This window comes from Carya illinoinensis, chromosome 5 (genome assembly GCF_018687715.1).
Source record: "Carya illinoinensis cultivar Pawnee chromosome 5, C.illinoinensisPawnee_v1, whole genome shotgun sequence".
Taxonomy (NCBI): domain Eukaryota; kingdom Viridiplantae; phylum Streptophyta; class Magnoliopsida; order Fagales; family Juglandaceae; genus Carya; species Carya illinoinensis.
The window spans coordinates 8,506,706-8,528,850 of NC_056756.1; the positions used below are offsets into that span (position 1 = coordinate 8,506,706).

The 22,145-nt window shown below is 38.9% G+C and overlaps 6 protein-coding genes across 7 annotated transcripts; 1 reads left to right on the forward strand and 5 right to left on the reverse strand.

The window, feature by feature from the left end:
- Window positions 1-2,501: 2,501 nt before the first annotated feature.
- Window positions 2,502-4,208, reverse strand: LOC122311162 (auxin-responsive protein SAUR21-like). The gene has a single exon (XM_043125598.1). The coding sequence runs from the start codon at window positions 3,029-3,031 to the stop codon at window positions 2,708-2,710; it is 324 nt and encodes a 107-aa protein (XP_042981532.1). The 5' UTR covers window positions 3,032-4,208; the 3' UTR covers window positions 2,502-2,707.
- A 337-nt stretch (window positions 4,209-4,545) lies between these two features.
- Window positions 4,546-5,266, reverse strand: LOC122311168 (auxin-responsive protein SAUR23-like). The gene has a single exon (XM_043125605.1). The coding sequence runs from the start codon at window positions 5,147-5,149 to the stop codon at window positions 4,847-4,849; it is 303 nt and encodes a 100-aa protein (XP_042981539.1). The 5' UTR covers window positions 5,150-5,266; the 3' UTR covers window positions 4,546-4,846.
- A 1,176-nt stretch (window positions 5,267-6,442) lies between these two features.
- On the reverse strand, window positions 6,443-7,010 carry LOC122311169 (auxin-responsive protein SAUR21-like). The gene has a single exon (XM_043125606.1). The coding sequence runs from the start codon at window positions 6,897-6,899 to the stop codon at window positions 6,600-6,602; it is 300 nt and encodes a 99-aa protein (XP_042981540.1). The 5' UTR covers window positions 6,900-7,010; the 3' UTR covers window positions 6,443-6,599.
- Window positions 7,011-8,347: 1,337 nt separating this feature from the next.
- LOC122311167 (auxin-responsive protein SAUR22-like) lies at window positions 8,348-8,938 on the reverse strand. The gene has a single exon (XM_043125604.1). The coding sequence runs from the start codon at window positions 8,812-8,814 to the stop codon at window positions 8,512-8,514; it is 303 nt and encodes a 100-aa protein (XP_042981538.1). The 5' UTR covers window positions 8,815-8,938; the 3' UTR covers window positions 8,348-8,511.
- Window positions 8,939-14,261: 5,323 nt separating this feature from the next.
- On the reverse strand, window positions 14,262-15,300 carry LOC122311170 (auxin-responsive protein SAUR21-like). The gene has a single exon (XM_043125607.1). It carries the CDS (start codon window positions 15,093-15,095, stop codon window positions 14,811-14,813), a length of 285 nt encoding a protein of 94 aa, XP_042981541.1. The 5' UTR covers window positions 15,096-15,300; the 3' UTR covers window positions 14,262-14,810.
- Window positions 15,301-19,857: 4,557 nt separating this feature from the next.
- Window positions 19,858-20,667, forward strand: LOC122311161 (auxin-induced protein 15A-like). 2 transcript variants are annotated; one of them, XM_043125597.1, is made up of 2 exons: window positions 19,858-20,109; window positions 20,232-20,667. In XM_043125597.1, exon 2 carries the CDS (start codon window positions 20,232-20,234, stop codon window positions 20,538-20,540), a length of 309 nt encoding a protein of 102 aa, XP_042981531.1. In that variant the 5' UTR covers window positions 19,858-20,109; the 3' UTR covers window positions 20,541-20,667. The 2 variants fall into 2 exon arrangements, with proteins under 2 accessions (XP_042981531.1, XP_042981530.1); XM_043125596.1 differs by having other exon boundaries at window positions 19,878-20,667.
- The last annotated feature ends 1,478 nt before the right edge of the window (window positions 20,668-22,145 follow it).

Genomic DNA, 22,145 nt, shown 5'->3' on the forward strand with positions numbered 1-22,145 from the left:
ACTTTCCGGGAGGGAAAAGCTCTAGCAGATTTCTTGGCGAAATTTGGTGCGCAGGGACGAGATCAGATATGGAACAACGTTATGCTCTTACCGAGAAAACTTCGTGGCCTCATCCGAACGGACAAGCTTGCTCTTCCCTATCTGCGTATCCGTTAGTCCTTGTTGTGTCCAGTGGTGCTCTGGTTTTCCTTTTTGTTTGGAGTCCTTTGTTTAGTATGAGTAATTCCATTATGTAACATGGTTTCCCTCCACCTAAAGAGAGGACTCCTTGAATATATATAGTGGACTCTGTCCACCTTTTATAAAAAAAAAAAAAAAAAGGCATAGGAGGAAATCTCTGAAATGAAGTTTTGGGTGTGCACTTGGGAGGGTATTTCGGAGAGACAGCCATTTGAAGGATCACATGGGTTTGTCTTCCAACTCATCATCATGGTGATGGTTGAGATTATGCTTCACAGAAGACTTATGCCCAACAATTTTTGGGATGGCAACCTACAAGGGACCCCACTTGAAGTTAGGAGATGTAGCTGGGAGAAACCTCCGAAGGAGTTAGATAGATAACTTTTCATATCATGAAATCCTACTGTACTCAAGATTCAACTTTAGAAAGGATTTCCCTAGGTAGATTCATCATTTCACTCACTTGGAAACAATTAACAAAAAAGACCTTTGTTAATTGTTTCCTCAAAGAACAAGTTAGCTGCCGAGTTAGATTGAATAAGAACACTGAAAAAAATGTAGTGAAAATTAATGGATGAAGATGATAAACATGAAAACTGTAAGAAACATGAAAACAAGCAGCTGCCTACAAGATATCACGTGCAAAAACAGAACTGCTTTAATAAGATGTCCTAAAATGCATCAACTTGCAATACAAGCCCTTGTGAAGAGAGTATGTTAAGTGGCCAGCTTAGATTGAAGAAGAATACTGAAAAAATGCAGTGAAATATTAGTGGATGAAGATGATAAACATGAAACTGTAAGAAACATGAAAACCAGTAGCAACCTACAAACTATCACATGCAAGAACAGAAATGCTTTAATAAGATGTACTAAATGCATCAACTTGCAAGACAGTCCCTTGTGAAGAGTATATGTTTAGTGGCCAGCTTTGTCTTGGAGAAAAATCTACGACTGGGGATCATCAATGGACATTTATCAAGAGTGATCATATGGTTTTGCCTCTCTCTTGGTCTTATTCATTTTCTTGCAGTAAGCTATTTGAAATTATCCATCAATCATAGCCTGTTAAACAACAGAGCAAGCTACGAGCCCACATTTTCTATTTATGTTCCCTGCTGATTAAACCAACCCAACTTGTTTGACCAAATATCAACTTGGAAATACAAATATGTGGACCAGGTCTTGTGTTACTCCGGCACAAACAAGTTCATGTGAAGATGCTGCTTCATATATGCAGCAGAAGAATTGGACACGATATGATTGGGCCCTGATTCTGAAAGGATCATTGATTGAATAGGAGAACCAAACCACCTAGCATGTGATGTTCCTGATGATGTCAAAGACCAGTATAACAAATTTCAGGGAGCAATATAAAGTAATTTTTCATTCTATTTGGTCAATAAAGAAAATTCTCTTGATAAACCATTTACCAGATAATCACTACCATCACTTTCAAGAAAAACGTTAAATGTGTACGAATGTATAATTTTAATGATTGGATTTAAATGCTAAATGAGAACCATGGTTCATATAGATGAAAAGTAGTATTAATATGAATGGGCAAAGCCCAAGTATGCAAGATGTAATATAAGAGATAAGACCTATCTAATTCGCTAAAGAAGAGAAAAGAAAATCGTGTACATTTTGGCCATTAAAGTCTAAGCAATGGCCCAAAGAAATAAAGTGGTGAAAAAAAGAGAGCAAAGCTCCTCTACTGTCCGCTCCTTATCTTTGAAGGTCCTTTCATAGCGCTCTTAGAGATCTCTTACACATCACTCTTCAACATTATTTGGTTCATCATATTTTGAGGGTTTCAGCCTCATACCTGATCTTTACTTCTAGTTTCCAAACTTGACAATTTCTGTTTTGGTCTTGGAGGTACCATGTTACCAAATCATTGGGTAGAATCAAATCTCAGTATACGTGAAACTACTTTCCCTTACTGAGCTCATCACTTTAACTCATTATGAAAGACCATAAATAACTTGTCTCAGTTTAAGTTAGAGGCCAACAGGGATATCTTTAAATGGACTACCGACTCTTGTCTCTCCAATGAAAAGACTACAGTGTCCTGGATATTTTTCGTTCAGTGTTAAACTGCATCCTATTTAACTTTTCATTTTCATACACCTAAATAAAAAATCATTCTTTTACCCACCTTTCATTTCATTCGAACGGATCCATGTTATGGTGTGGCATGCCATACATCAAATATCGGTTATTTAAGAATTCTATTGTGACAGCTAAAGAGCAGGTACCTAATAACAGAGAAAGATAATTTGTTATATTAATCGAGTTAATGAAGCCGGAAAAAATGATTTATTTAAAGATTTTGGCTCATCCTTGAAAAAGCAGCCATGAGGTAGAGATGCAATTGCTTGATTTCCACTATGAATCAATGGACCCGGCTTACATTTTTTTCAAATGGGGAGATTGTTGTAATCCCATTTTTCTACTTAGAACACAAGAAAAGAAAAAGAAAAAATCTACAATGTATTGGCAATTCCTGCTTTACAAAATTGTCTCATGGACAGTTTGACCTCTCTTGTGAACTGCTCAAGTGAGAAGTGACATTGATGAAGGTGTCTATTCTGCATGGGATTGTCAAACCACCTGTTGGATGATGAAACCGAAATTCTTCTTCAGCTTTTCTTAGCAAATTTTGAGATGAAGGCTGGTTCAAATAGGACACAGGAACCACAAACCGCTTCTTCTGATTCTCTCCAACATAAACTGCAAAGAAGCCTCTTGGTACATCTGAGGATGTAGAAGCTGCTCTAGTTGCAGTCAAAGCAGAGCGGCGGAGAATTTGCTTAGCAAGAGATGCACTCGGGAAACGAACTCCCATGGTTTGGTATATTTGCAGAATAAAAGGAAGAAAGGGATCTTTGAAGATTTGTTCTTGCAAGCAAATGCAATATTTTTAAGAATGTGAAGGCTTGAGTTGGTAGTGACCACAGATATATATGTATTTATAGATGGACATGGCACATGAAAAAGACTGTTAATTTGGTGTGAGTGGACAAGAGGCATTTGCTGGGACAATCTAGTCATGACATATCTCATTAGGATGTCACATGGTCATGTTTTCCAACTCGTCAGCAAATAAGTGCAATTGAACATGGTGGTTATCTGTTTTAATTACAGTGTCCAACAAATTTGAGAAAATCCGATGGAGTAGCTAAAGGTCGGGAAAAAAAAAAAGCTGGACATGCTTGTTATGAAGGAAAACTAAGGTGACTTGGAGGGACAGTCTTAAGACGGGGTGAAGTCTATGTTCTCAAATGACGGGACAATAAATAAGGCTCGATATGTGGTGAATTGGAAGGCCTAGTAGTCGGTTCTAATATCTCATTAGGTTGACACATGGTCATGTCTTCCAACTAGTCAGCAAAGGGTGCAAACTGAACATTGTTTGTTTGTGGTTATCTGTTTTAATAACAGTGTCTAATAAATTTGAGATAATCTGATGAAGGACTAGCTAAAGGTCCGGAAAAAAGAAAAGAAAAGAAGCTGGACATGCTTGTTATGAAGGAAAACTAAGGTGCTTTGGAGGGATAAGCTTAAGACGTGGTGAAGACTATATTCTCGAATGATGCTCTCTGGAATTCAACATCTTTTTTCTACTATACATTTGAGTCCTGTTTCTCAACCCACGTATCAAATCCAGGATGCAAACTACTCATTATCTATTTCGATCAGGTAAACCAGCAATGACGTAGTTGTCAGCAAATTATATCTGTCTCTTCTCCTTGTTCAATTCCACTAATACAGAAATACCTCATTTTCGATGTTATAAATACAGATCAATGTAATATTACCTCACCCGCAGCCTAACCTCGATATAGGCTGACAGAGCTTTTGCATGTATGGTGTCCTTATCCGGAATTTCATCAAACATCCCCGGTGCCTCATTGATGGATGAAAGTTGGAATTGTTGCTGTGAGGGCACTACCCATAAAATAGCGGATGGGGCTTGACTTGTTTACCTAAACCGACATTTTCAAAAAAAAAAAAAAAAAAAAAAAAATGGAAGATAAAGCTATTAAAAAGCTATATAAAGTGTGGGTATCCCTTGGAATACCATTAATATTCATAAAGGCAAAAAATTTAGTCCAAGAAAGCAAAGCCATCTAGATGAAAGCGAGATATCGGTACATTAAAGGGATTGGCGCAGCTTAACTGTACGCAATAGAACGAGTTGGTTGAGTTTTTGAAGGTCATTGTTACGAAGTCATGTTGTGTATGAGAGATCGAGTTTAGAAATGCTCAATGATATGGAAGTGGCGCTTTAAAACATCATTATGCAATGCTTAAAGCGGAAGGCGCACATTTGTCATTTAAGATTATACCGTCATGACCGTTATAAGTAGTTGGGTATCACAGTTTGAACTTTGAAGTAGAAGATAGCTTGATGCTTGAAGCAAAGTAAAATAAGTCTGGGAAAAAATAATAATTACGAATATTTTGGTCTAAAGGGTATCCTTAATTGCTGATTTCCATTAAAAAAAAAACCTATAGATTCTACTCAAGAGTCTCTCCAAATGGACAGTTTTTCCCTACATATTTTCTGCCAAAAAAGCAGCAAGTGATTGACAATGTATCCCCAAATATTGCCGCTATACAACGTTGTCTCTGTGTTGGTTTAATTAACCGCATTCTCTTATGAACTGCTCAAGCGAGAAGTGACATCAATGAAAGTGTCTACTCTGTATGGAATCGTTAAACCACCGGTTGGATGATTAAATCCAAATTCTTCTTCGGCTTTTCTTAGCAAATCTTGAAATAATGACTGGTTCAAATAGGAGACGGGAACCACAAACCGCCGCTTCTGGTTCTCTCCAACATAAACTGCAAAGAAGCCTCTTGGTACCTCTGGTGATGTTGAGGCTGCTCTGGATGCAGTCGAAGCAGACCGGCTTAGAATTTGCTTAGCAAGAGTAACAACAGGCAATCGAACTCCCATGGTTGTGTTTGTTTGTGTTTTTATAAGAGAAATGAAGAAATAGATCCTAGAGAGTTGTTCTTCCAAGAAAAGCAATCAATAGAGGATGTGTAAGGCTTGAGTTGGTTGTGGCAATAGGTATGTTGTTTATTTATAGATGTAAGTATTATGTGGGATATCCTCTGAAATAAGATGCTTGTGGTCGAGAGTCTTTTGTTGGGAAAGTCTAATTAGGACATTATCTCATGAGGGTATCACATGGTTTTGTCTTCCAACTACTCAGCAAAAAATTGGAGTGTAAATTTCTTCATGCCATGTGTTGAGAAACACTATGCCCTACAACTTTTGAGATAAGACAATGAAGGATTAGCTAGAGATTGGAAGAGAAAAGCTGGATGCTCATGTGGATGCCGAGAAAAACTAAGCGAGCCTTGGACAGGGGACAGGCTTAATGAACGGTGGTTTGTGTTGATTTTTGAAGGGACCATAACTAAGATGGGGGATCAAGTTGTAAAGCCTGGTTACACTAGGAAGGTAAAATACTACCAAGGGAGAAGAATGCTGTCAAGAGAGGCATTGGTGTTATTGAACTATGTGCAACAAGACAATGCACCCTTCAAAGATTCGATTAAATCAATCTTAGATGGTAATCTTTGTCCAAATGGGTGGCTATTTACAATTATAAACAAAGATTTTGAGGCTGAAGGAACCAAATTATACATGTCCTGAGACAAAATCATAGGCATTGGTTGTTTTAGTATGTTGGTTGCAGGACATACCCTTGTGATGAGCACGCATTGGCTGCCCCAGGACAACGAAAACCCTTGTGAATTGCATGAGGAGTGTGTCCTACTCCTAGCCCTCACCATTCACAATCCACAACAAGATTTACATTTTACTGATAAAATTATTGCATTCATTAGGAAAACTATCATTGGCGGACATCTTAAACTTGGAAGGTGGACATTGATATGATATCAGTAAAGACAGAGCCATGGACCTCCATTTTTTTTTTAAAAAAAATAAAAATTTTATTCATCACTTTCACGTAAGACATCGTTCACAAGTACAAATAGCCTGAATACAGGGGAGAACAACCCCAATGCCCTCTTCCTTTTCGAAGCTATTGGATTTCAGGGGAATTTAGGGGACGTTTCGCAGCTAAGAAAATGTGGGCGAAGAAATGAAAATCGTGAATTCGGGATTTGGGTTTTCTTATTATTTAGACATTGTGTTAGCCTCTCTCGAAGCTTGATCATGCTTGGAAATAAGCCTTGATTTCCTTTATGAAACACAAACAATAGAGACTGGTTATGCAATAGAAACGCATTAGATTCCATTCAAAAGTCTCTCAATGAAAGAGTATCTTTATCTCATTTTTCTGCAAAACAAGCTAAAAAGAAAAAAGTGATTTACAATGTATCAGAATGCTATGAATACAAAATTGGCTGGAGTGGTAGTTTAATTGCATTCAACTATCCAGGCGAGAAGTGACATCAATGAAAGCGTCTACTCTGCATGGAATCGTCAGACCACTGGTTGGATGATTAAACCCAAATTCTTCTTCAGCTTTTCTTAGCAAATCTTGAAATAAAGGCTGGTTCAAGTAGGACACAGGAACCACAAATCGCCTCTTCTGGTTCTCTCCAACATAAACTGCGAAGAAGCCCTTGGGTACATCCGAGGATGTTGAAACCACTCTAGATGCAGTCAAAGTAGACCGGGTTAGAATTTTCTTCGCAAGAGTAACACTGAAGAAACGAACTCCCATGGTTTTGTGTTGATTTCTTTTTAAAAAAGAGATGAAGTAAGAGATCTAAGAGGATTTGTTCTTTCAAAAAAAGCTATCAACAGAGCATGGGAAGACTTGAGTTGCTTATGGCCATAGATGTGTTGTGTATTTATAGATGAAGATTTTATGTGGGACATCCTCTGAAATGTCATGCTTGTGGTCAAGAGGCTTTTGTTGGGACACTAGAATTAAGACATATCTCATGAGGTGGTGATCACATTGTTTTGTCTTCCAACTAATCAGCAACAATGGGGCTGAAAATCATTTAATGTTTATATGTTGAAAACACTATGCCCTACAACTTTCTAGATAAGCCAATGCAGGACCAGATAGAGATTGGAAGAGAAAAGCTGGATGCTCATGTTGATGCAAGGGAGAAACTAAGCAAGCCTTGGACAGGGGACAGGCTTAAGGAAAGATGCTTTGCGTTGATTTTTGAAGGGACAATAACTAAGATGGGGGATCAATCATCAATTTGTAAAGCCTGGTTATACTAGGAAGGTAAAATATTACAAAAGGAGAAGAATGATGTCAAGACTCTAGGGAGGCATTCGTGTTGCTGAACTATGTGCAGCAAGATAATGCATCCTTCCAAGATTTGATTCAATCAATCTCGGATGGTAATCTTTGCCCAAATGGGTGTTTATTTACAATTATAAACAAAGACTTTGAGGCTGAAGGAACCGACTTATACATGTCTTGGGACAAAATCACAGGCGTTGGTTGTTTTAGTACGTTGGCTGCAGGACATACCCTTGTGAAGAGCACGCATTGGCTGCCATAGTACTACGACAAACCCTTGTGAATAGCACAAGTGTGTCCTACGCCTAGCCCTCACCATTCACAATCCATAAAAAGATTTCCATTTTACTGATAAAATTATTGCAATCATTAGGACAACTATCATATGCTGACATCTCAAACTTGGTAGGTTGGCGAAGGTGGGCATTGATATGGGTAAAGACAGAGCCATGGACCTCCATTTTTTTCAAAAAATAAATATTTCATTCATCACATTCACGTAAGAGATGTTCAGCAGCACAAATAGCCTGAATGCAGGGGATACAGGGGAGAACAACCCCAATGCCTCTTCCTTTTGGAAGCTATTTGATTTCAGGGAAAAGGTTCTAGATTCTTGGGAGTTCGAAGGAATCTCGATATCTTTTTGCCATTTTTTTTGGCTCAGTTTGATAATCCTTCTTTATTCTTTTTTCTTTTGGGGGGGGGGGGGGGGGGGGGGGGGGGTGGGGTTGTGGCATTCGAGTCATTTAGGGGATGTTTGGCATCAAAGAAAATGTGGGCGAAGAAATGGAAATTGTAAATTTGGAATTTGGGTTTTCTTATCATTTAGACATTATGTTAGCCTCTGTCAAAGCTTGGTCATGTAATAAGCCGTGATTTCCATTACAAAACGCAAACAATAGAGATTGAGAATGCAATAGAAATGCATTAGATTCTATTCAAAAGTATCTCAATGGAAGAGGATTTTATCTCATTTTTCTGCCAAACAAGCTATGGAAAAAAGTTATTTACAATGTATCAGAAGGCTATATATACAAAATTGTCTAGGTGGTAGTTTAATTGCATTCTTTTATGAACTACGCAAGCGAGAAGTGACATCAATGAAAGTGTCTATTCTGCATAGAATCGTTAGACCACTAGTCGGATGATTAAACCCAAACTCATCTTCAGCTTTTCTCAGCAAATCTTCAAATAAAGGCTGGTTCAAATAGGACACAGGAATCACAAATCGCCGCTTCTGGTTCTCTCCAACATAAACTGCAAAGAAGCCCCTTGGTACATCCGAGGATGTTGAAACCTTTCTAGGTGTCGTCAAAGTAGATCGGCTTAGAATTTTCTTAGCAAGAGTAACACTGAGGAAACGAACTCCCATGGTTTTGTGTTGACTTCTTTTTAAAGAAGAGATCAAGTAAGAGATCTAAGAGGATTTGTTCTTACTTCTTTCAAGAAAAGCTAGCAACAGAGCATGTGAGGATTTGAGTTGCTTGTTGCCATAGATGTGCTGCGTATTTATAAATGAAAATATTATGCGAGATATCCTCCGGAGTTTGATGCTTGTGGTCTAGAGGCATTTGTTGGAACACTAGAATTAAGACATCCCATGAGGTGATCACATTGTTATATTCCCAACTAATCAGCAACAATGGGACCGAAATTTTTTTCATGTTTGTATGTTGAGAAACACTATGCCCTACAACTAGATAAGCCAATGCAGTGTTGAAATCAACCCAAGTGTGCACCGTTTTCAATCTTGGATTGTTAGGCACCGAAATTCTCACCCACCCACTCACCATGCTAGACTCACTTGGTCAAGAATGGTGGCAATTTGTCCCCCATGGTTCTCCTATAAAAGGAGATGAGTTGTGAAGATAAAATTCATCCTCACAGAGGTGAGAGATCAGGCAGAGGGCAGAGGGCGAAAATGGGTTCTGGGGAAACCCAGAACGGAGGCCATTTGAGAGAGATAGAGAGATGTTGAGAGTGTTTGTAAAATTGTACAAACATAGTGAAAAATTCGAATTTCCGCTTCAGTGGACGTAGGCAAGTTGCCGAACCACTTAAATATTGTCTCTATCAATTGTGGGTGTGATTTCTGGGCGGCCGGAGGCGCAACAAATGGTATCAGAGCTTCGGTTCGTGTTACCCAGAAAATTACAGTTGTTCAAAATCAATTTTTGATCAGTCCACGCTGTTCCTCGCGTCGAGACGAATCCGTTGCAGCAAACGGAATCGAAAACGGAGGTCGGAGGAGCCTACATGCGCCCCTAGAAGGTCCGCGCGTGCACTGCTGTAATCCACGCGCCCCCACGCGCGTCGGAGGAGGAAGACGACTGAGATCCACGCATCCACGCGCCCTCACGCGCGGCAGAGGTTGAAGACGCGTGAGCGAGACGCGCTCACGCGCCCCACGCGCCCTACAGAGGCTCGGCGCGTGAATACCACGCGCCTCACGCGCTCCCCCACGCGCACAAGCTACTGTGGCGCGTGTTGTACACGCGCCAGACGCGCCTCAGACGCCCTACTGCGGCGCGTGTGGTACATGCGCCAGAGAGATCTGGACCGTCCGATTTTCAGATCTTTGTTGGGCTAGATCTAAGCCATCCGGAGTCCGATTTCAACGATCAAATAGTGCTTTCCAACTATTTGGATTATTCCGGACTCATCCGTACGGTGGGAATGTCGAGATTCGCCATCAGTACTGTTGATCTGAACTGTCGATGTGTTGCAGATCATTTTGGGCTAGATCTATGCCAGTTGGAGTTCCATCGCGATGATCAAATAGTGATGTCAAACTATTTGGATTATTCCGGACTCATCCGTACGGTGGGAATGTTGAGATTCGCCATCGGTACAGTCGATCTGAACTGTCGAGGTGTTGCAGATCATTTTGGGCTTGATCGTAGCCAGTTGGAGTTCCATCGCGATGATCAAATAGTGGTGGCAAACTATTTGGATCATTCCAGACTCATCTGTACGGTGGGAATGTTAAGATTCGCCATCGGTACAGTCGATCTGAACTGTCGAGGTGTTGCAGATCATTTTGGGCTTGATCATAGCCAGTTGGAGTTCTATCGCGATGATCAAATAGTGGTGGCAAACTATTTGGATCATTCCGGACCCATCGGTACGGTGGGAATGTTGAGATTCGCCATCAGTACATTTGATCTGAACCGTCCACGTGTTGCAGATCAGTTGTGGGCTTGATCGTAGCCAGTTGGAGTCATGATGGACTCATTGGTTTTGGGCTTAATTTAAGCCAGTTGGGATCGTGAAATTTGATGGAGCAAATTTCAGATCATTGGACGATGCTGATTAACTTGTTATATCAGCAGGTTTTGGCAGTCATACAACTCATGGAGCATATTGTTATTAAGAGGAGAACTGCATCGGATCTCGTAGTGGCCTTCTTTGAAAAGCCAGTTGCAAATAACAAAGTGCAGATGAAGCTTTGGTGTGGTAGTGTGGATACGTACAGTCTAAGGAGGTTCTGTCTAGGAGATTGGAAATTTTAAGTGTATCCATTGTGACCCTCCAATCTTTCCTGGGAACTGACTTAGTGAGGTACTATTCATTTCTACGGTAAATTCATTAAAGCAATGTCATGAAGAAATTGTTCAACTTCAGAAAGGGCAGAAGGTACTATTGTTGCCCAATAGCATTTGACGTTGTGGTCAAAAGGTTGGGAGATCATGAGAATGGCTATGAGTAATTCTGCAAAGAGGTCGAAGTTGAAGTTTCTCAATGTAAGAGATCTTATCCTGGATGAGGAGGTGCGCAGAAGAGATTATGGCAAGATTTCGATTTGTTGGTCCTGAATGTTGATTGTAAGGACAGAGGCAAGTCAAGATCTGGACAACAGATGACTCGCTAGAAATTGTGGCAAGACAGGCCACAAGAGACTGCTAAAATCAGGAGAAAATTCAGAATGATGCTGTGAATATGGTGACTGAAGAAATACATGGCGTTGCATTTCTTGCAGTGCACAATGCTGTTAAAGACAGCTTGAAGACAGCAGTCATTCAGTAGTGTTTTCTCAAAGGCGTTGAAGGGCAAATCAATCCCTGAAGTCAACAGTGATACTAGCGACTGGTGAAACGGCTAGTACAAGGAGCAGTTTCGGCAAGTGGCTCCAAGTCAGTAAATGGAGATACTGGTATTGATGCTAATGTTGTGTCTCTCTCCATGAAAAAAGAGACATGTATATCCTCATGGCATGAGTTGCCATGATAGAGGATGTGTTAATGTTAGTAGGTCCACAAGTTTACACACAGGCATTGGTTTGGCATTAATGCAGGGTGTGTGGTGGAAATTCATGTCGGTGGCTGATGAACTTCCAGGAGAGCCAAACGTGGAAGTTACACCATAGTTTTCAGCAAGGTTATTTTCGACATGGGCCGAAGTGAAATGCTTGGAATTAGTTTATTCTGAGTGGATATGTTTTTATGGTGAAGCATGATAGCGGGAGCTATGAAGATCTTCATTGAGGTGGAGCTTGGCTGTGGGACCAGTCAAAGTCACAAGGTGGAGATTATTGCTATTGTTGCCAATAGCATTTGGTGTTGGAAGGTCACGAATGATTAATTGGTCTTGGCTCGTGGTAATTGTCGTGTGAATTAGATGAGAAAGTAAAAGGAACCTAGTTTTACTTTTCTAAAGAAATCTCCCTAGACCACGACATGAAGTACATGTGTGAGAGATGGGAACAAAACGTCAGATGTTCCAGGGATATCTACACCTAAAGAACTGCCAAGACGATCAGACCTCCATGGTGGTTACTACCTTAAAATGTATCCTGCTGAATGAAGGTAGTGAACTACGGTATGAAGAAAAATCTTGCAAGAAGGGAGATTATGCAAGTCGAAGACTGCACACAAGATGGACACATGCGACTGAAGATAGAAGCAGGATGAAGGGTCAGTCAACCAGATCAGAGATGAGACCTCAGCAACAAGTTCTCTGATATGTGTCAAGGTCTGTGCGAGACCATTGATTCCCAGTGCAGTGGGAGATGTGTTGCCCTATGTAGATGTGTTGATTAAAGGCATTGTACGTGATGAACTAAAGTTATGCATCACTTTAGTTAATCTTCTAGGTTGAAGACATGAGCTGTAAAATTGTATAAGGGATCATGCTGGAGATAGAGCTCGGCATGTTGAGAACCAGTCTCCAAGTTGGAGATTGGTGTGATTGTAGGATTATGGAGCCTGGTTTTGAAAGCTGTAAAGGCTAGAGCGAAGCAGATTGTTCGCTCGGATGAGCCTAGAGCGAAGCTCAGTTTGCTCAAGGTGTTCGCTCGGATGTGGCTAGAGCGAAGCAGATTGTTCGCTCGGATGAGCCTAGAGCGAAGCTCAGTTTGCTCAAGGTGTACATGAGTGCGGACTCATGGACTCGAGCAAAAGAAGAATCCTAGAGAGTTGAGATTGTGCAATTAAGCACTGGTAAATCTCCTCTGAGGAAAATCCCTTGCAAGCTCCGTGGATGTAGACGATGCTGATGAATTTGAAGATGCATTTGGAGAGGCATCTGGATATCCATTTGAAGACGTACCTGCAGATGCATTTGATAGCGGATCTCTCATGGCTGACAAGCATTCCAATGAAGGAGTGCAATCATTTGAAGAATGAATCAGTTTGCAAGCAGCCTGGTGTGGCACACTTGGGTGGAGGGGGTGATTGTTGAAATCAACCCAAGTGTGCACCGTTTTCAATCTTGGATTGTTAGGCACCGAAATTCTCACCCACCCACTCACCATGCTAGACTCACTTGGTCAAGAATGGTGGCAATTTGTCCCCCATGGTTCTCCTATAAAAGGAGATGAGTTGTGAAGATAAAATTCATCCTCACAGAGGTGAGAGATCAGGCAGAGGGCAGAGGGCGAAAATGGGTTCTGGGGAAACCCAGAACGGAGGCCATTTGAGAGAGATAGAGAGATGTTGAGAGTGTTTGTAAAATTGTACAAACATAGTGAAAAATTCGAATTTCCGCTTCAGTGGACGTAGGCAAGTTGCCGAACCACTTAAATATTGTCTCTATCAATTGTGGGTGTGATTTCTGGGCGGCCGGAGGCGCAACATGCAGGACCATATAGAGATTGGAAGAGGAAAGCTGGATGTTCATGTGGGTGAGGAGAAAACTAAGCGGCCCTTGGACAGGTGAGGGGACAAGCCTAAGACATGGTCTTGTGTTGCATAGCCCAATTACACTAGGACGGTAATATATTAGAGAAGTTAAAAGTAAGGCTTTTGAGGAAGGGATTTAATGGGGCAATTAAAGAAATCCAAGGGCGTTGCTGAACTAAGTGCAACAAGATAAGCATTCCCTCCAAGGGGTCCTCTACACTGAAATTCAGATGGTAATATTTGTCTTAATGAATCGACATCCACGTCCCTTTCTACTCTCTTTGACTTCTGTTGCTCACACCACATCCCAAACTTATGTAGTAACTCATGATGCAATCTAGTCATTGCCTCGCTCTATCTTATGAACCAGCAATTATGTCATGGTAAAGAAATAATCTATTATCTCCTATTTTTGTTCGATTCCACAAAACTCTACAAGGTGTGGCATTCCATTCTGGGCCATGTTTTGAGTTCATATAAGTGATGGGACAATCCATGGATTTTAGGTCCAACCTCAGATTTTAGACAACAAATTGGCATTGCAGAGGTTGATAGCGGCCTATACACACGAGGTGGGTAATAATGTAATACAATGGCATTCCTATTACTTCAAATGTTCAAATATTCACACATTAGCCCCTTTATATGATGCAAGCATTTTGATATTAAAGAAGATGTCAAAAGGAGAAGTGGAGAACATACAGATATGGAAAGTGGGAAAAATATATAGTAGAACAAATTATAGATACGAGAAGAAAGATTCTTCTGTTTGATATATTTTCTCAGAAAGTTCTTACTTCTGAATATAATAGATAATCCGAAATTTTACAATGAACTGATGACACGAGCTTTTAGTCATTGTGGTCAGACAGCTCATCTTTAATGGACTTAGTAAATTTGATGTCTTTCATCTCGGTTGAGAGCCATTCAAACTACCTGTGAGGTGAATCATGTTTAAAGGATGCTTCAGCTATAGAGTTGAAATACGAGACTCCTTTTAGGTTTCTCCAAAGTAAACAGGAAAGTGGCCTTTTGAGGCATCATGACCTCGAGTCGTCTACATTCACTGGAGAATGCACTTGACCTGAATGATCCTGGGAAATGAATATACAGACTATCTTTTTCCTGATAAACTTCATTGATTTCTATCATGTGGGCAGACATTTCCGGCTCTACCTCTTATGCTATAGAGAATAAGTGCACATGAATGTACAAATTTGCCTAGTCTGATCTATTTCAGTGATCTGTGCTAAAATGCATTTAAGCGAGAAATGATATTGATTAAGACGTCTTCTCTGCAGGCAATTGTGAGACCGCCCATTGGGTGATCAAACCCAAATTCTTCCTCCGCCTTACTCAACAATTCTTGAAATGAAGGCTCATTCAGGTATGATATGGGAACTACAAATTGCTTCTTCTGGTCCTTTCCAGTATAGACTGCAAAGTAGCCTTTTGGAATACTTTTAGCAAGACCAAAAACAGACCTGCAGAGAATCTTCTTAGCATGCATGATACCAGGTAATAGGAGAGCCATTTCTGTTAATACTTTGACTTCTTAAGATGCTGTAGTTGACAAATGACTTGGGATAAGAAAGAAAATATTTGATTGATGAGATCGTGAGGATATGATATGGTTAAGGAATAACTCTTAACTCGTGTTTGTATATATAGACGAAAGGCTATCTCAGAGCAATGAGGTGGAGATTAGCCAGAGAAACAAGGACTAGAAAGGTCACATTGTCATGTCTTCAGAATTACCATAAAGAAATGGTAGCCGACCGAGACTGTATATATGTTGGAGGACACTAAGGGCAACCATCGGTTTCTGGGAGGAAAAACCACAAGGTTGCCACTTGAAATCAAAGAGATACAAGATATGAACTGGATGAAACTTTTGTGGACAGAATTGGGTGACCCTTGGAATATAGGGCACAGGTCTATTATTTCTTGATAGAGAAAGATGATTCAGACTTTTCTTGATCATATTGGAGTGAATATACACCATGGAACTGTAACCCGACATGACACTTTCAAACCAAGAAAATCAGTGGCTATTTTAACAATCACATGCCGAAGTTTTGAGGCAGAAGATACTGCATTTAATAACATGTCGTGGGAAAAACTCAAACGACATTTGTTGATTTAGGACGTTGTCTGCAGGGCATTCCTTGCGAAGAGCACGCTTTTGTTGCTACAGTACTACGACAAACCCCTGTGAACAACACGTACGAGGAGTTTGTCCTGCCTATAGTCCTCAAATTTAGACCTTTCAAACTCCATTGCTAAATTTCCAGTTTTAACTGACAAAACAAACGTTGGCAGACATCTCAAACTTGGAATGTGTCTAATGATATCAATGAAGACAAAGCCATGGACGCCCTTCGGTAGCTGTTGAATTTACGGGGAAGTGTGTCGAAAGTTGAGGATATTATTATTGGATATTTTCTTCCACCCAATCCCATTCTAGGAGCTCAAAGGTTTTCTATCCTTGCATTTTTATTTGCTATAGGCTTGAAAACGCCGATGTTTCATATTTTCCTGCGTTACAAGTCTTAACTGAATTGACATATGCTTCCTTTGTCTAAGGTTGCTTTGCTCGAGTGCAAGCCGTGCCCATTGCAATCTACTCCTCATTATTAGATAATATATAATTAACTTTAAAGTATTAAATAAAAACAATACATTTAATTAAGTTTTTCCTTTTCATTTATGGTTAATAGCCTTTTAATTTTCTCAACACGTTTCCTTTTTACTTCTCAACACATGCATTTTTAGTTTTGTAATCAATAGTGGAAGGGCTTTAATCCTTTCTCCTCCTCTCGACCTGTTGGGCCATGTCATGGGCCCAAACAATAGCTTGGCCCATGAACCTTGAACCTCGACATACTGATTCATAGAGAGGATAGCCACCCCAGAAATCTCAGGAGAAAGGTTATCAATTTGTTATCCTTAGCAAGTGAAGTTTGAATATCTCACGACTTGAATTTCAAAAGAAGGATCAGACTATGGCCCAGGTATGGCCACGAGGCCACTTTTTAACACTAAGGAAATAGCCATATTATACTGATTAATGCATCGAAGACTTTCCCACGAACTCCCAAAACGTGTCTCTCTTTGATTGTAGGTGATCATGTGGGAGGAGCCACAAAACACGTACATAACAAGTAGATTCATAAACAGATCAATTGAATTCTTGTTGACTCTAAATCAAACCATCACGGAGGTAACGTACCACATGCTGCAAACAATGCCAAGTGAAGTGGGAAATGTTAACCAAATGGTATCTGTACTCATATATATGGATGGTTAGTTTTCTAATCAACTTATTTGGTACTGGCAGGATCAGCCATAATGGAAAATTTGGGATCTGGTTGAATGGAAAGATTGAACAATTCACATTTCTTCTACCCTATAAAACTAAGAGAAATGATATTTGCAGTCGTGATTATGCAGTCTCTTTGAAAAAAGTGAATTAATACGGGACCCATATGAAAAAAAAACTAACTTTTTAATTGTGGACTCTACTCTTTTTTAAAGGGATTGCGCAGCGTTTGCACACTCTACGACTGTATATAGCATTACTCTAAAACTAATGGGTACTTCTGTGAACTATTTGTGTTTGAAGTGGAAACTCAATTACATCAACCCCAGATTGGTAGTTAATACCTCACTTCAAATTAACATGCAGCCCATCAATGATTTCATACGGCTACCTCAGAGAACAAAATCCATGGGAAAGAAATTAAAGCTGTTAAAGGAAAATGAACATTCTGGGATTTCAATCAGCTTTACAAAAATGAAGTTGCTTTTCAGTTTTCACGAGATTGGCAATATATATACAAAGTAATACGTATGTTCTGTTTTTTGGTCTATGCAAAATTTTTATTTGGGTGTCCTGTGAAATTGTGTCCTCTGAGCAAGCAGTTACGATGTCTGCATGGGATGTTGCTGTAGGATGAAAGCCAGAACTCTTCGGCTCGACTTGGCAGGTTTTGGAATGAAGGATGCTTCAAGTGTGAAATTGGAATTACGAATCTCTTCTTTCCAGTTATTGTTTATACAGCAAAGTGGCCTTTGGGCACATTCCTTGTCTCTGGAGACAAAACGCAATGTTCCATAGAATCTGCTTAGCTCGAAAAATCCTGAACAAGTGAATACCATGACTTCTGTAGAGCTTAAATTTTAACAAATAAAGGCTGAAAAGAAACGAATCTGTAAGAATTAATATTGGCACTGATTCTATCCTCCTTTGGTGTCTGTATAAAGTGCAGTGAAATGAAAAGAGCAGGGAGTTCTCTTTGAGGACATGTGTCATGAGGCATCACATGCTTTTGCCTCCCAACTCATCATAAGATCTGACAGAAATCATGCTGTATAATATTTTCTGTTGCAGTTCATCATGTCCTACCAATCACTATAACCACAAAATTTTGTGGCCCACAAGAAATTGTTATCCATGTAGCCTGTCTTGCTGAATGAATAATACCCAAAACATTTTGGATCAAATACTAGTTGGTAGAGACTAATATATGATCATTCTTTTGGATATTATTCTTTTCTAAGACATCACCATTCTGAAAGTTTATTGAGAAGAATTCCACAGGATTTAGACAAGGGCACGCAAGTTGTAACGCTACCATGCATGTGAATTAACAATATAATAGTTCACATGATGATGTTTTAAGAATATACAATTCAGGAGTTGGTGATCATATGAACTAGGTCCGGGTTTTGAATGGATGCAGATAATGTCTTGATCTATGATGGTATCGTAGAATATCTCGAAGGCCTAAAGGAATATGATCTCTCACCTTGCCATTTTTTGTAGAATCAAATCACTGATTGGAAGATTTCTTTGATGTCATGGGCATGTCTCTCCTAAGTTTGGCCACGCATTCAACATAGCTGAGTCTATTAAATCAAGTTATATGCAGAAGCAGGAGGAGGGCATTATCTTCCACCATACACATGGTGGCTTCTCAATTGAATGGGAAGACAGGAGTATATGACTTCTAGTGCAGGATCCTCTCCATGACTGCATCCATCCTAGAAACGGAAGAACATATATGCTAAACAAAAAACAACTGGTCATCCCAATTAAGTACTTGCTTTTTAAAGGACAACCGGTAGAACCAAACATCATCCGATTTGTGAAGTAGAGAGTGTAGGATAATTTCTGATGTTCTTTGTTTAAAGTAAAGTGAACCATAATTTGCAGCAGAGAAAAACTTTCTGTGCCACAGGATCCCCATATGCTTCCATGTTGCAAGAGATTTCATGGCGTTGGAATAATTTGCCTCTTTCGTTTATTAATCGAAATTGTGGATTACATGAAAATTGTGTCACAGATATTTCCATGCATTAAAAATCTCCTCATCTATTAGAATAATCAACGAAGTCCTAATGATGAATGGCTCTGATTGAATCAGTTTACTAAATGAATCATCTTATTTTACTGAATATCTTCTCATTTGTTTCTCTCTGTATTGATCCTCACAATCATAAAAGCCTTTACGTTCATCCAAGTTTCTCTTCTCTTGGGTATTAGAGTCAATCATCGAGATAAAGGTGATCAATGCATTGAATGGTCATGACACCTCAACTAATATGTTAGGAATAAATGAAGTTCTGATAACTGCTTATTTAAAAAAAAAAAAAAAAAAAAAAAAAAAAAAAAAAAAAAAAAAAAAGAAGGAAAACTGATATGATGCTCTCTATTTGAATAGAACCTTAAAGTAACCAGGAATCATGAAACATACATTCTTTAATATCACAATCATAAAGCAAAGCAGTTCTAACTTTCACCAAATAGTTAGGTGGTTTTTTTCAGCTGCATGTAGTTTTGATCTACTGTTTTTAGTGTTTTTCTATCATGTAACTATCATTGTACTTAACCTTTTTATTAAGGAAGACATCCATTCATTAAAAAGTCCAAATAAAAATTAAAAAAAAAAGGGAAAGAAACGAAGTGATTAGTCCCACTCTATCAACTAGTCATGATGAGACTTCACAAAACACCTAAAAATAAAAAAAAGAAAAGAAAAGAAAAGAAAAAAGAAAAAGTTAGCCACGTTAGTCTAACAGAGTGAGTCATGGTCTACTTGTTCATGATTTTGCTAATCTAAAACAGGAATTTGGCAAGTTGAGACCTTGTTTTGTATAAAGGGTGGGGGCCTAAAATCATCAGAGCGGCCAATGGAGGTTGGTTGGCTGTAAGGCACGGAAAAGCCATTGAAAAACACATGACTAAGTTCAATGCTTCAGTCGACAAGCAAAACGAATCTTAAGATCCTCCAAGATCAAGATAGATCCTTGACGACCAGAAAAAAATGCACAGCATAATCCTTCTTTTTTTTTTCAGGGCATGCACATATGACTTTGCAAGATGCACCTGAGCACCTCTCCATTTTCTTAACCCCCAAAATGGTAGGGTATGATCTCTTGCACGAGACAAGGCAAAGCATGTGAACCCTCGATACTAACTCCACCTGCTATGTCTCACAACATTCTTCAACCAACCTTCTCATGACTACTTTATCCAGCTTCAGGTTTGACCCCCTGCCTCTATATATAAGTTCTTCAGCTACTAAACATGCCACTTAAACTCAAAAGTATTCAGCATTCAATTACTAAAGCTACTTCTATCATCCATTCAACCACTCTTCCGAAGATGGGCATCCGATTAATGGGGTTAGCGCAAGCAAAGCAAAAGCTCCGGCGTAGTCTTTCGGCAAGAATCAGAATGATTTCAGCCACTGGTGTTGATGTTCCAAAAGGCCACTTTGCAGTTTATGTTGGAGAATTAAGTAGCAAGAAGAGGTTTGTGATTCCAATATCATACTTGAACCATCCTCTGTTCCAAGACTTGCTAAACCTTGCTGAGGAGGAATTTGGATATGATCATCCTATGGGCGGCCTCACAATTCCTTGCAGTGAAGAATACTTCATTTGTTTAACTTCATCTCTAAATTGTTCATAGATAAATGAAGACTCGGGGATTGAGTGAGTTTAGGCAATGAACCTCAGTCCCATCAATTTTGTATTGTGTTCTTGCCAATATCATTCGTGTGATGTCTTGAAAATTGTAAAGAAACTGTTCATCATTACATTTCTACTTCAAAAACACAAACCCGACAGCAAAAATTTCAAATTACTAGAAATAATTTACAAAAGTTGGCTATTGGAAAAATAACTCGCTGATTAGAATCCAAACAAATACAGGAAACCAAACAAGAATATGGGCAACTTTTTTATGCCAAAATCATGCACTACTCCAAAGTCGAAATATTTACTTACAGTATCACCATCTAAATCATTCGAAATATGTATCAATTATAGTCATCCCAATCTGAACATGGTACATGACATGCTGCATGATATCGTGTATATATAGACATATATGTATATATATATTTTTTTGATATAAGTGGGTGTCCGGGACAGCTTGCGCGCACCTCGATTAATCCTACAGAATCCTGAAGTTAAACGGTTAGGTAAATCTTTAGTGGCCTTTAAAGAATTCAAACCAGTGGCTATTAGGAAGCAAAACCAATCCTTGACTAACTGCGCTACTCCTCAGGTTTCTATGTATATTTTACTGGTCAGATGATCTTTTAGTTGCTTTTTCCCTTCCTTTTATTCAGAACTGCATTTTTCCTATTTGGTTAATAGTTCATCTTGAAAGGCGGGCCTGGGCCGAAAAATGTTACGAGAACTGACATGTTAGGCAAAGTCTACATATATATGGGCACATCCAGCATAATGTTTTGACGAGCCAGCCCAGTTATCAACACGATCCAGAACGTAGCATAACTTTAACAAGCTTTTTACAATGCAATTCAACCGTCCAACGTCCCCTCCGTTGGTTGATTGGATCACTAATGACTATTGCAACAGATTCCAATACGGAAAAAAGAGTTACACTCGGATAATACGTGAAGAGGAATGAAAAATTACTGAAAAAGTAATGAATAGAAATTAAAAAAAATAATAAATAATTTATAAATAGTAATGAAATAGTTTGAGATAATCTCATATCATCTCACTAAACAAACATAATAGGATATATTTGAATGGTGAGATGACTTCAGATGATCAATAAATAATAGTTAATAATTTATTAATAGTAATATATTGTCAATAAATAGTAATTAAATAGTATGAAACTACTTCACTAACCAAACACAGCCTTAAATTAATCACCATTGGTTTCCAAGGTCCGATTGAGAGTTTGAAAGAGAATTACCCTTAAAATAATTGGTTACAACTTTTTTTTTTAGGTACGTATGTATATATATACACGAATATTATCTTAAATTTCGTAAGATCCTGGGGTACTAAATTTCTAATATTATAATATTAGTTCTTATATTAACTATATATTATGTCAAATTCATATATAAATTTCAAAGATCCGATTAATTTGAAAGACAATTTCCCCATAAAAGTTACCATTACTTTCTTATATTAGTTACAGTAATTACTTAAAAAATAAAGCCAAATAATTACTAGAGTATTCTATTAAAATTATTATAAACGCAATAATTACTTTTCTAGCTATAATAAAATAATGTAAAATTTATTT

Excerpts from the sequence above, each read along its gene's own strand:
- LOC122311162 (XM_043125598.1), bottom strand. The coding sequence starts at position 3,031 with ATGGGAGTTCGTTTCCCGAGTGCATCTCTTGCTAAGCAAATTCTCCGC.
- LOC122311168 (XM_043125605.1), bottom strand. The coding sequence starts at position 5,149 with ATGGGAGTTCGATTGCCTGTTGTTACTCTTGCTAAGCAAATTCTAAGC.
- LOC122311169 (XM_043125606.1), bottom strand. The coding sequence starts at position 6,899 with ATGGGAGTTCGTTTCTTCAGTGTTACTCTTGCGAAGAAAATTCTAACC.
- LOC122311167 (XM_043125604.1), bottom strand. The coding sequence starts at position 8,814 with ATGGGAGTTCGTTTCCTCAGTGTTACTCTTGCTAAGAAAATTCTAAGC.
- LOC122311170 (XM_043125607.1), bottom strand. The coding sequence starts at position 15,095 with ATGGCTCTCCTATTACCTGGTATCATGCATGCTAAGAAGATTCTCTGC.
- LOC122311161 (XM_043125596.1), top strand. The coding sequence starts at position 20,154 with ATGCCACTTAAACTCAAAAGTATTCAGCATTCAATTACTAAAGCTACT.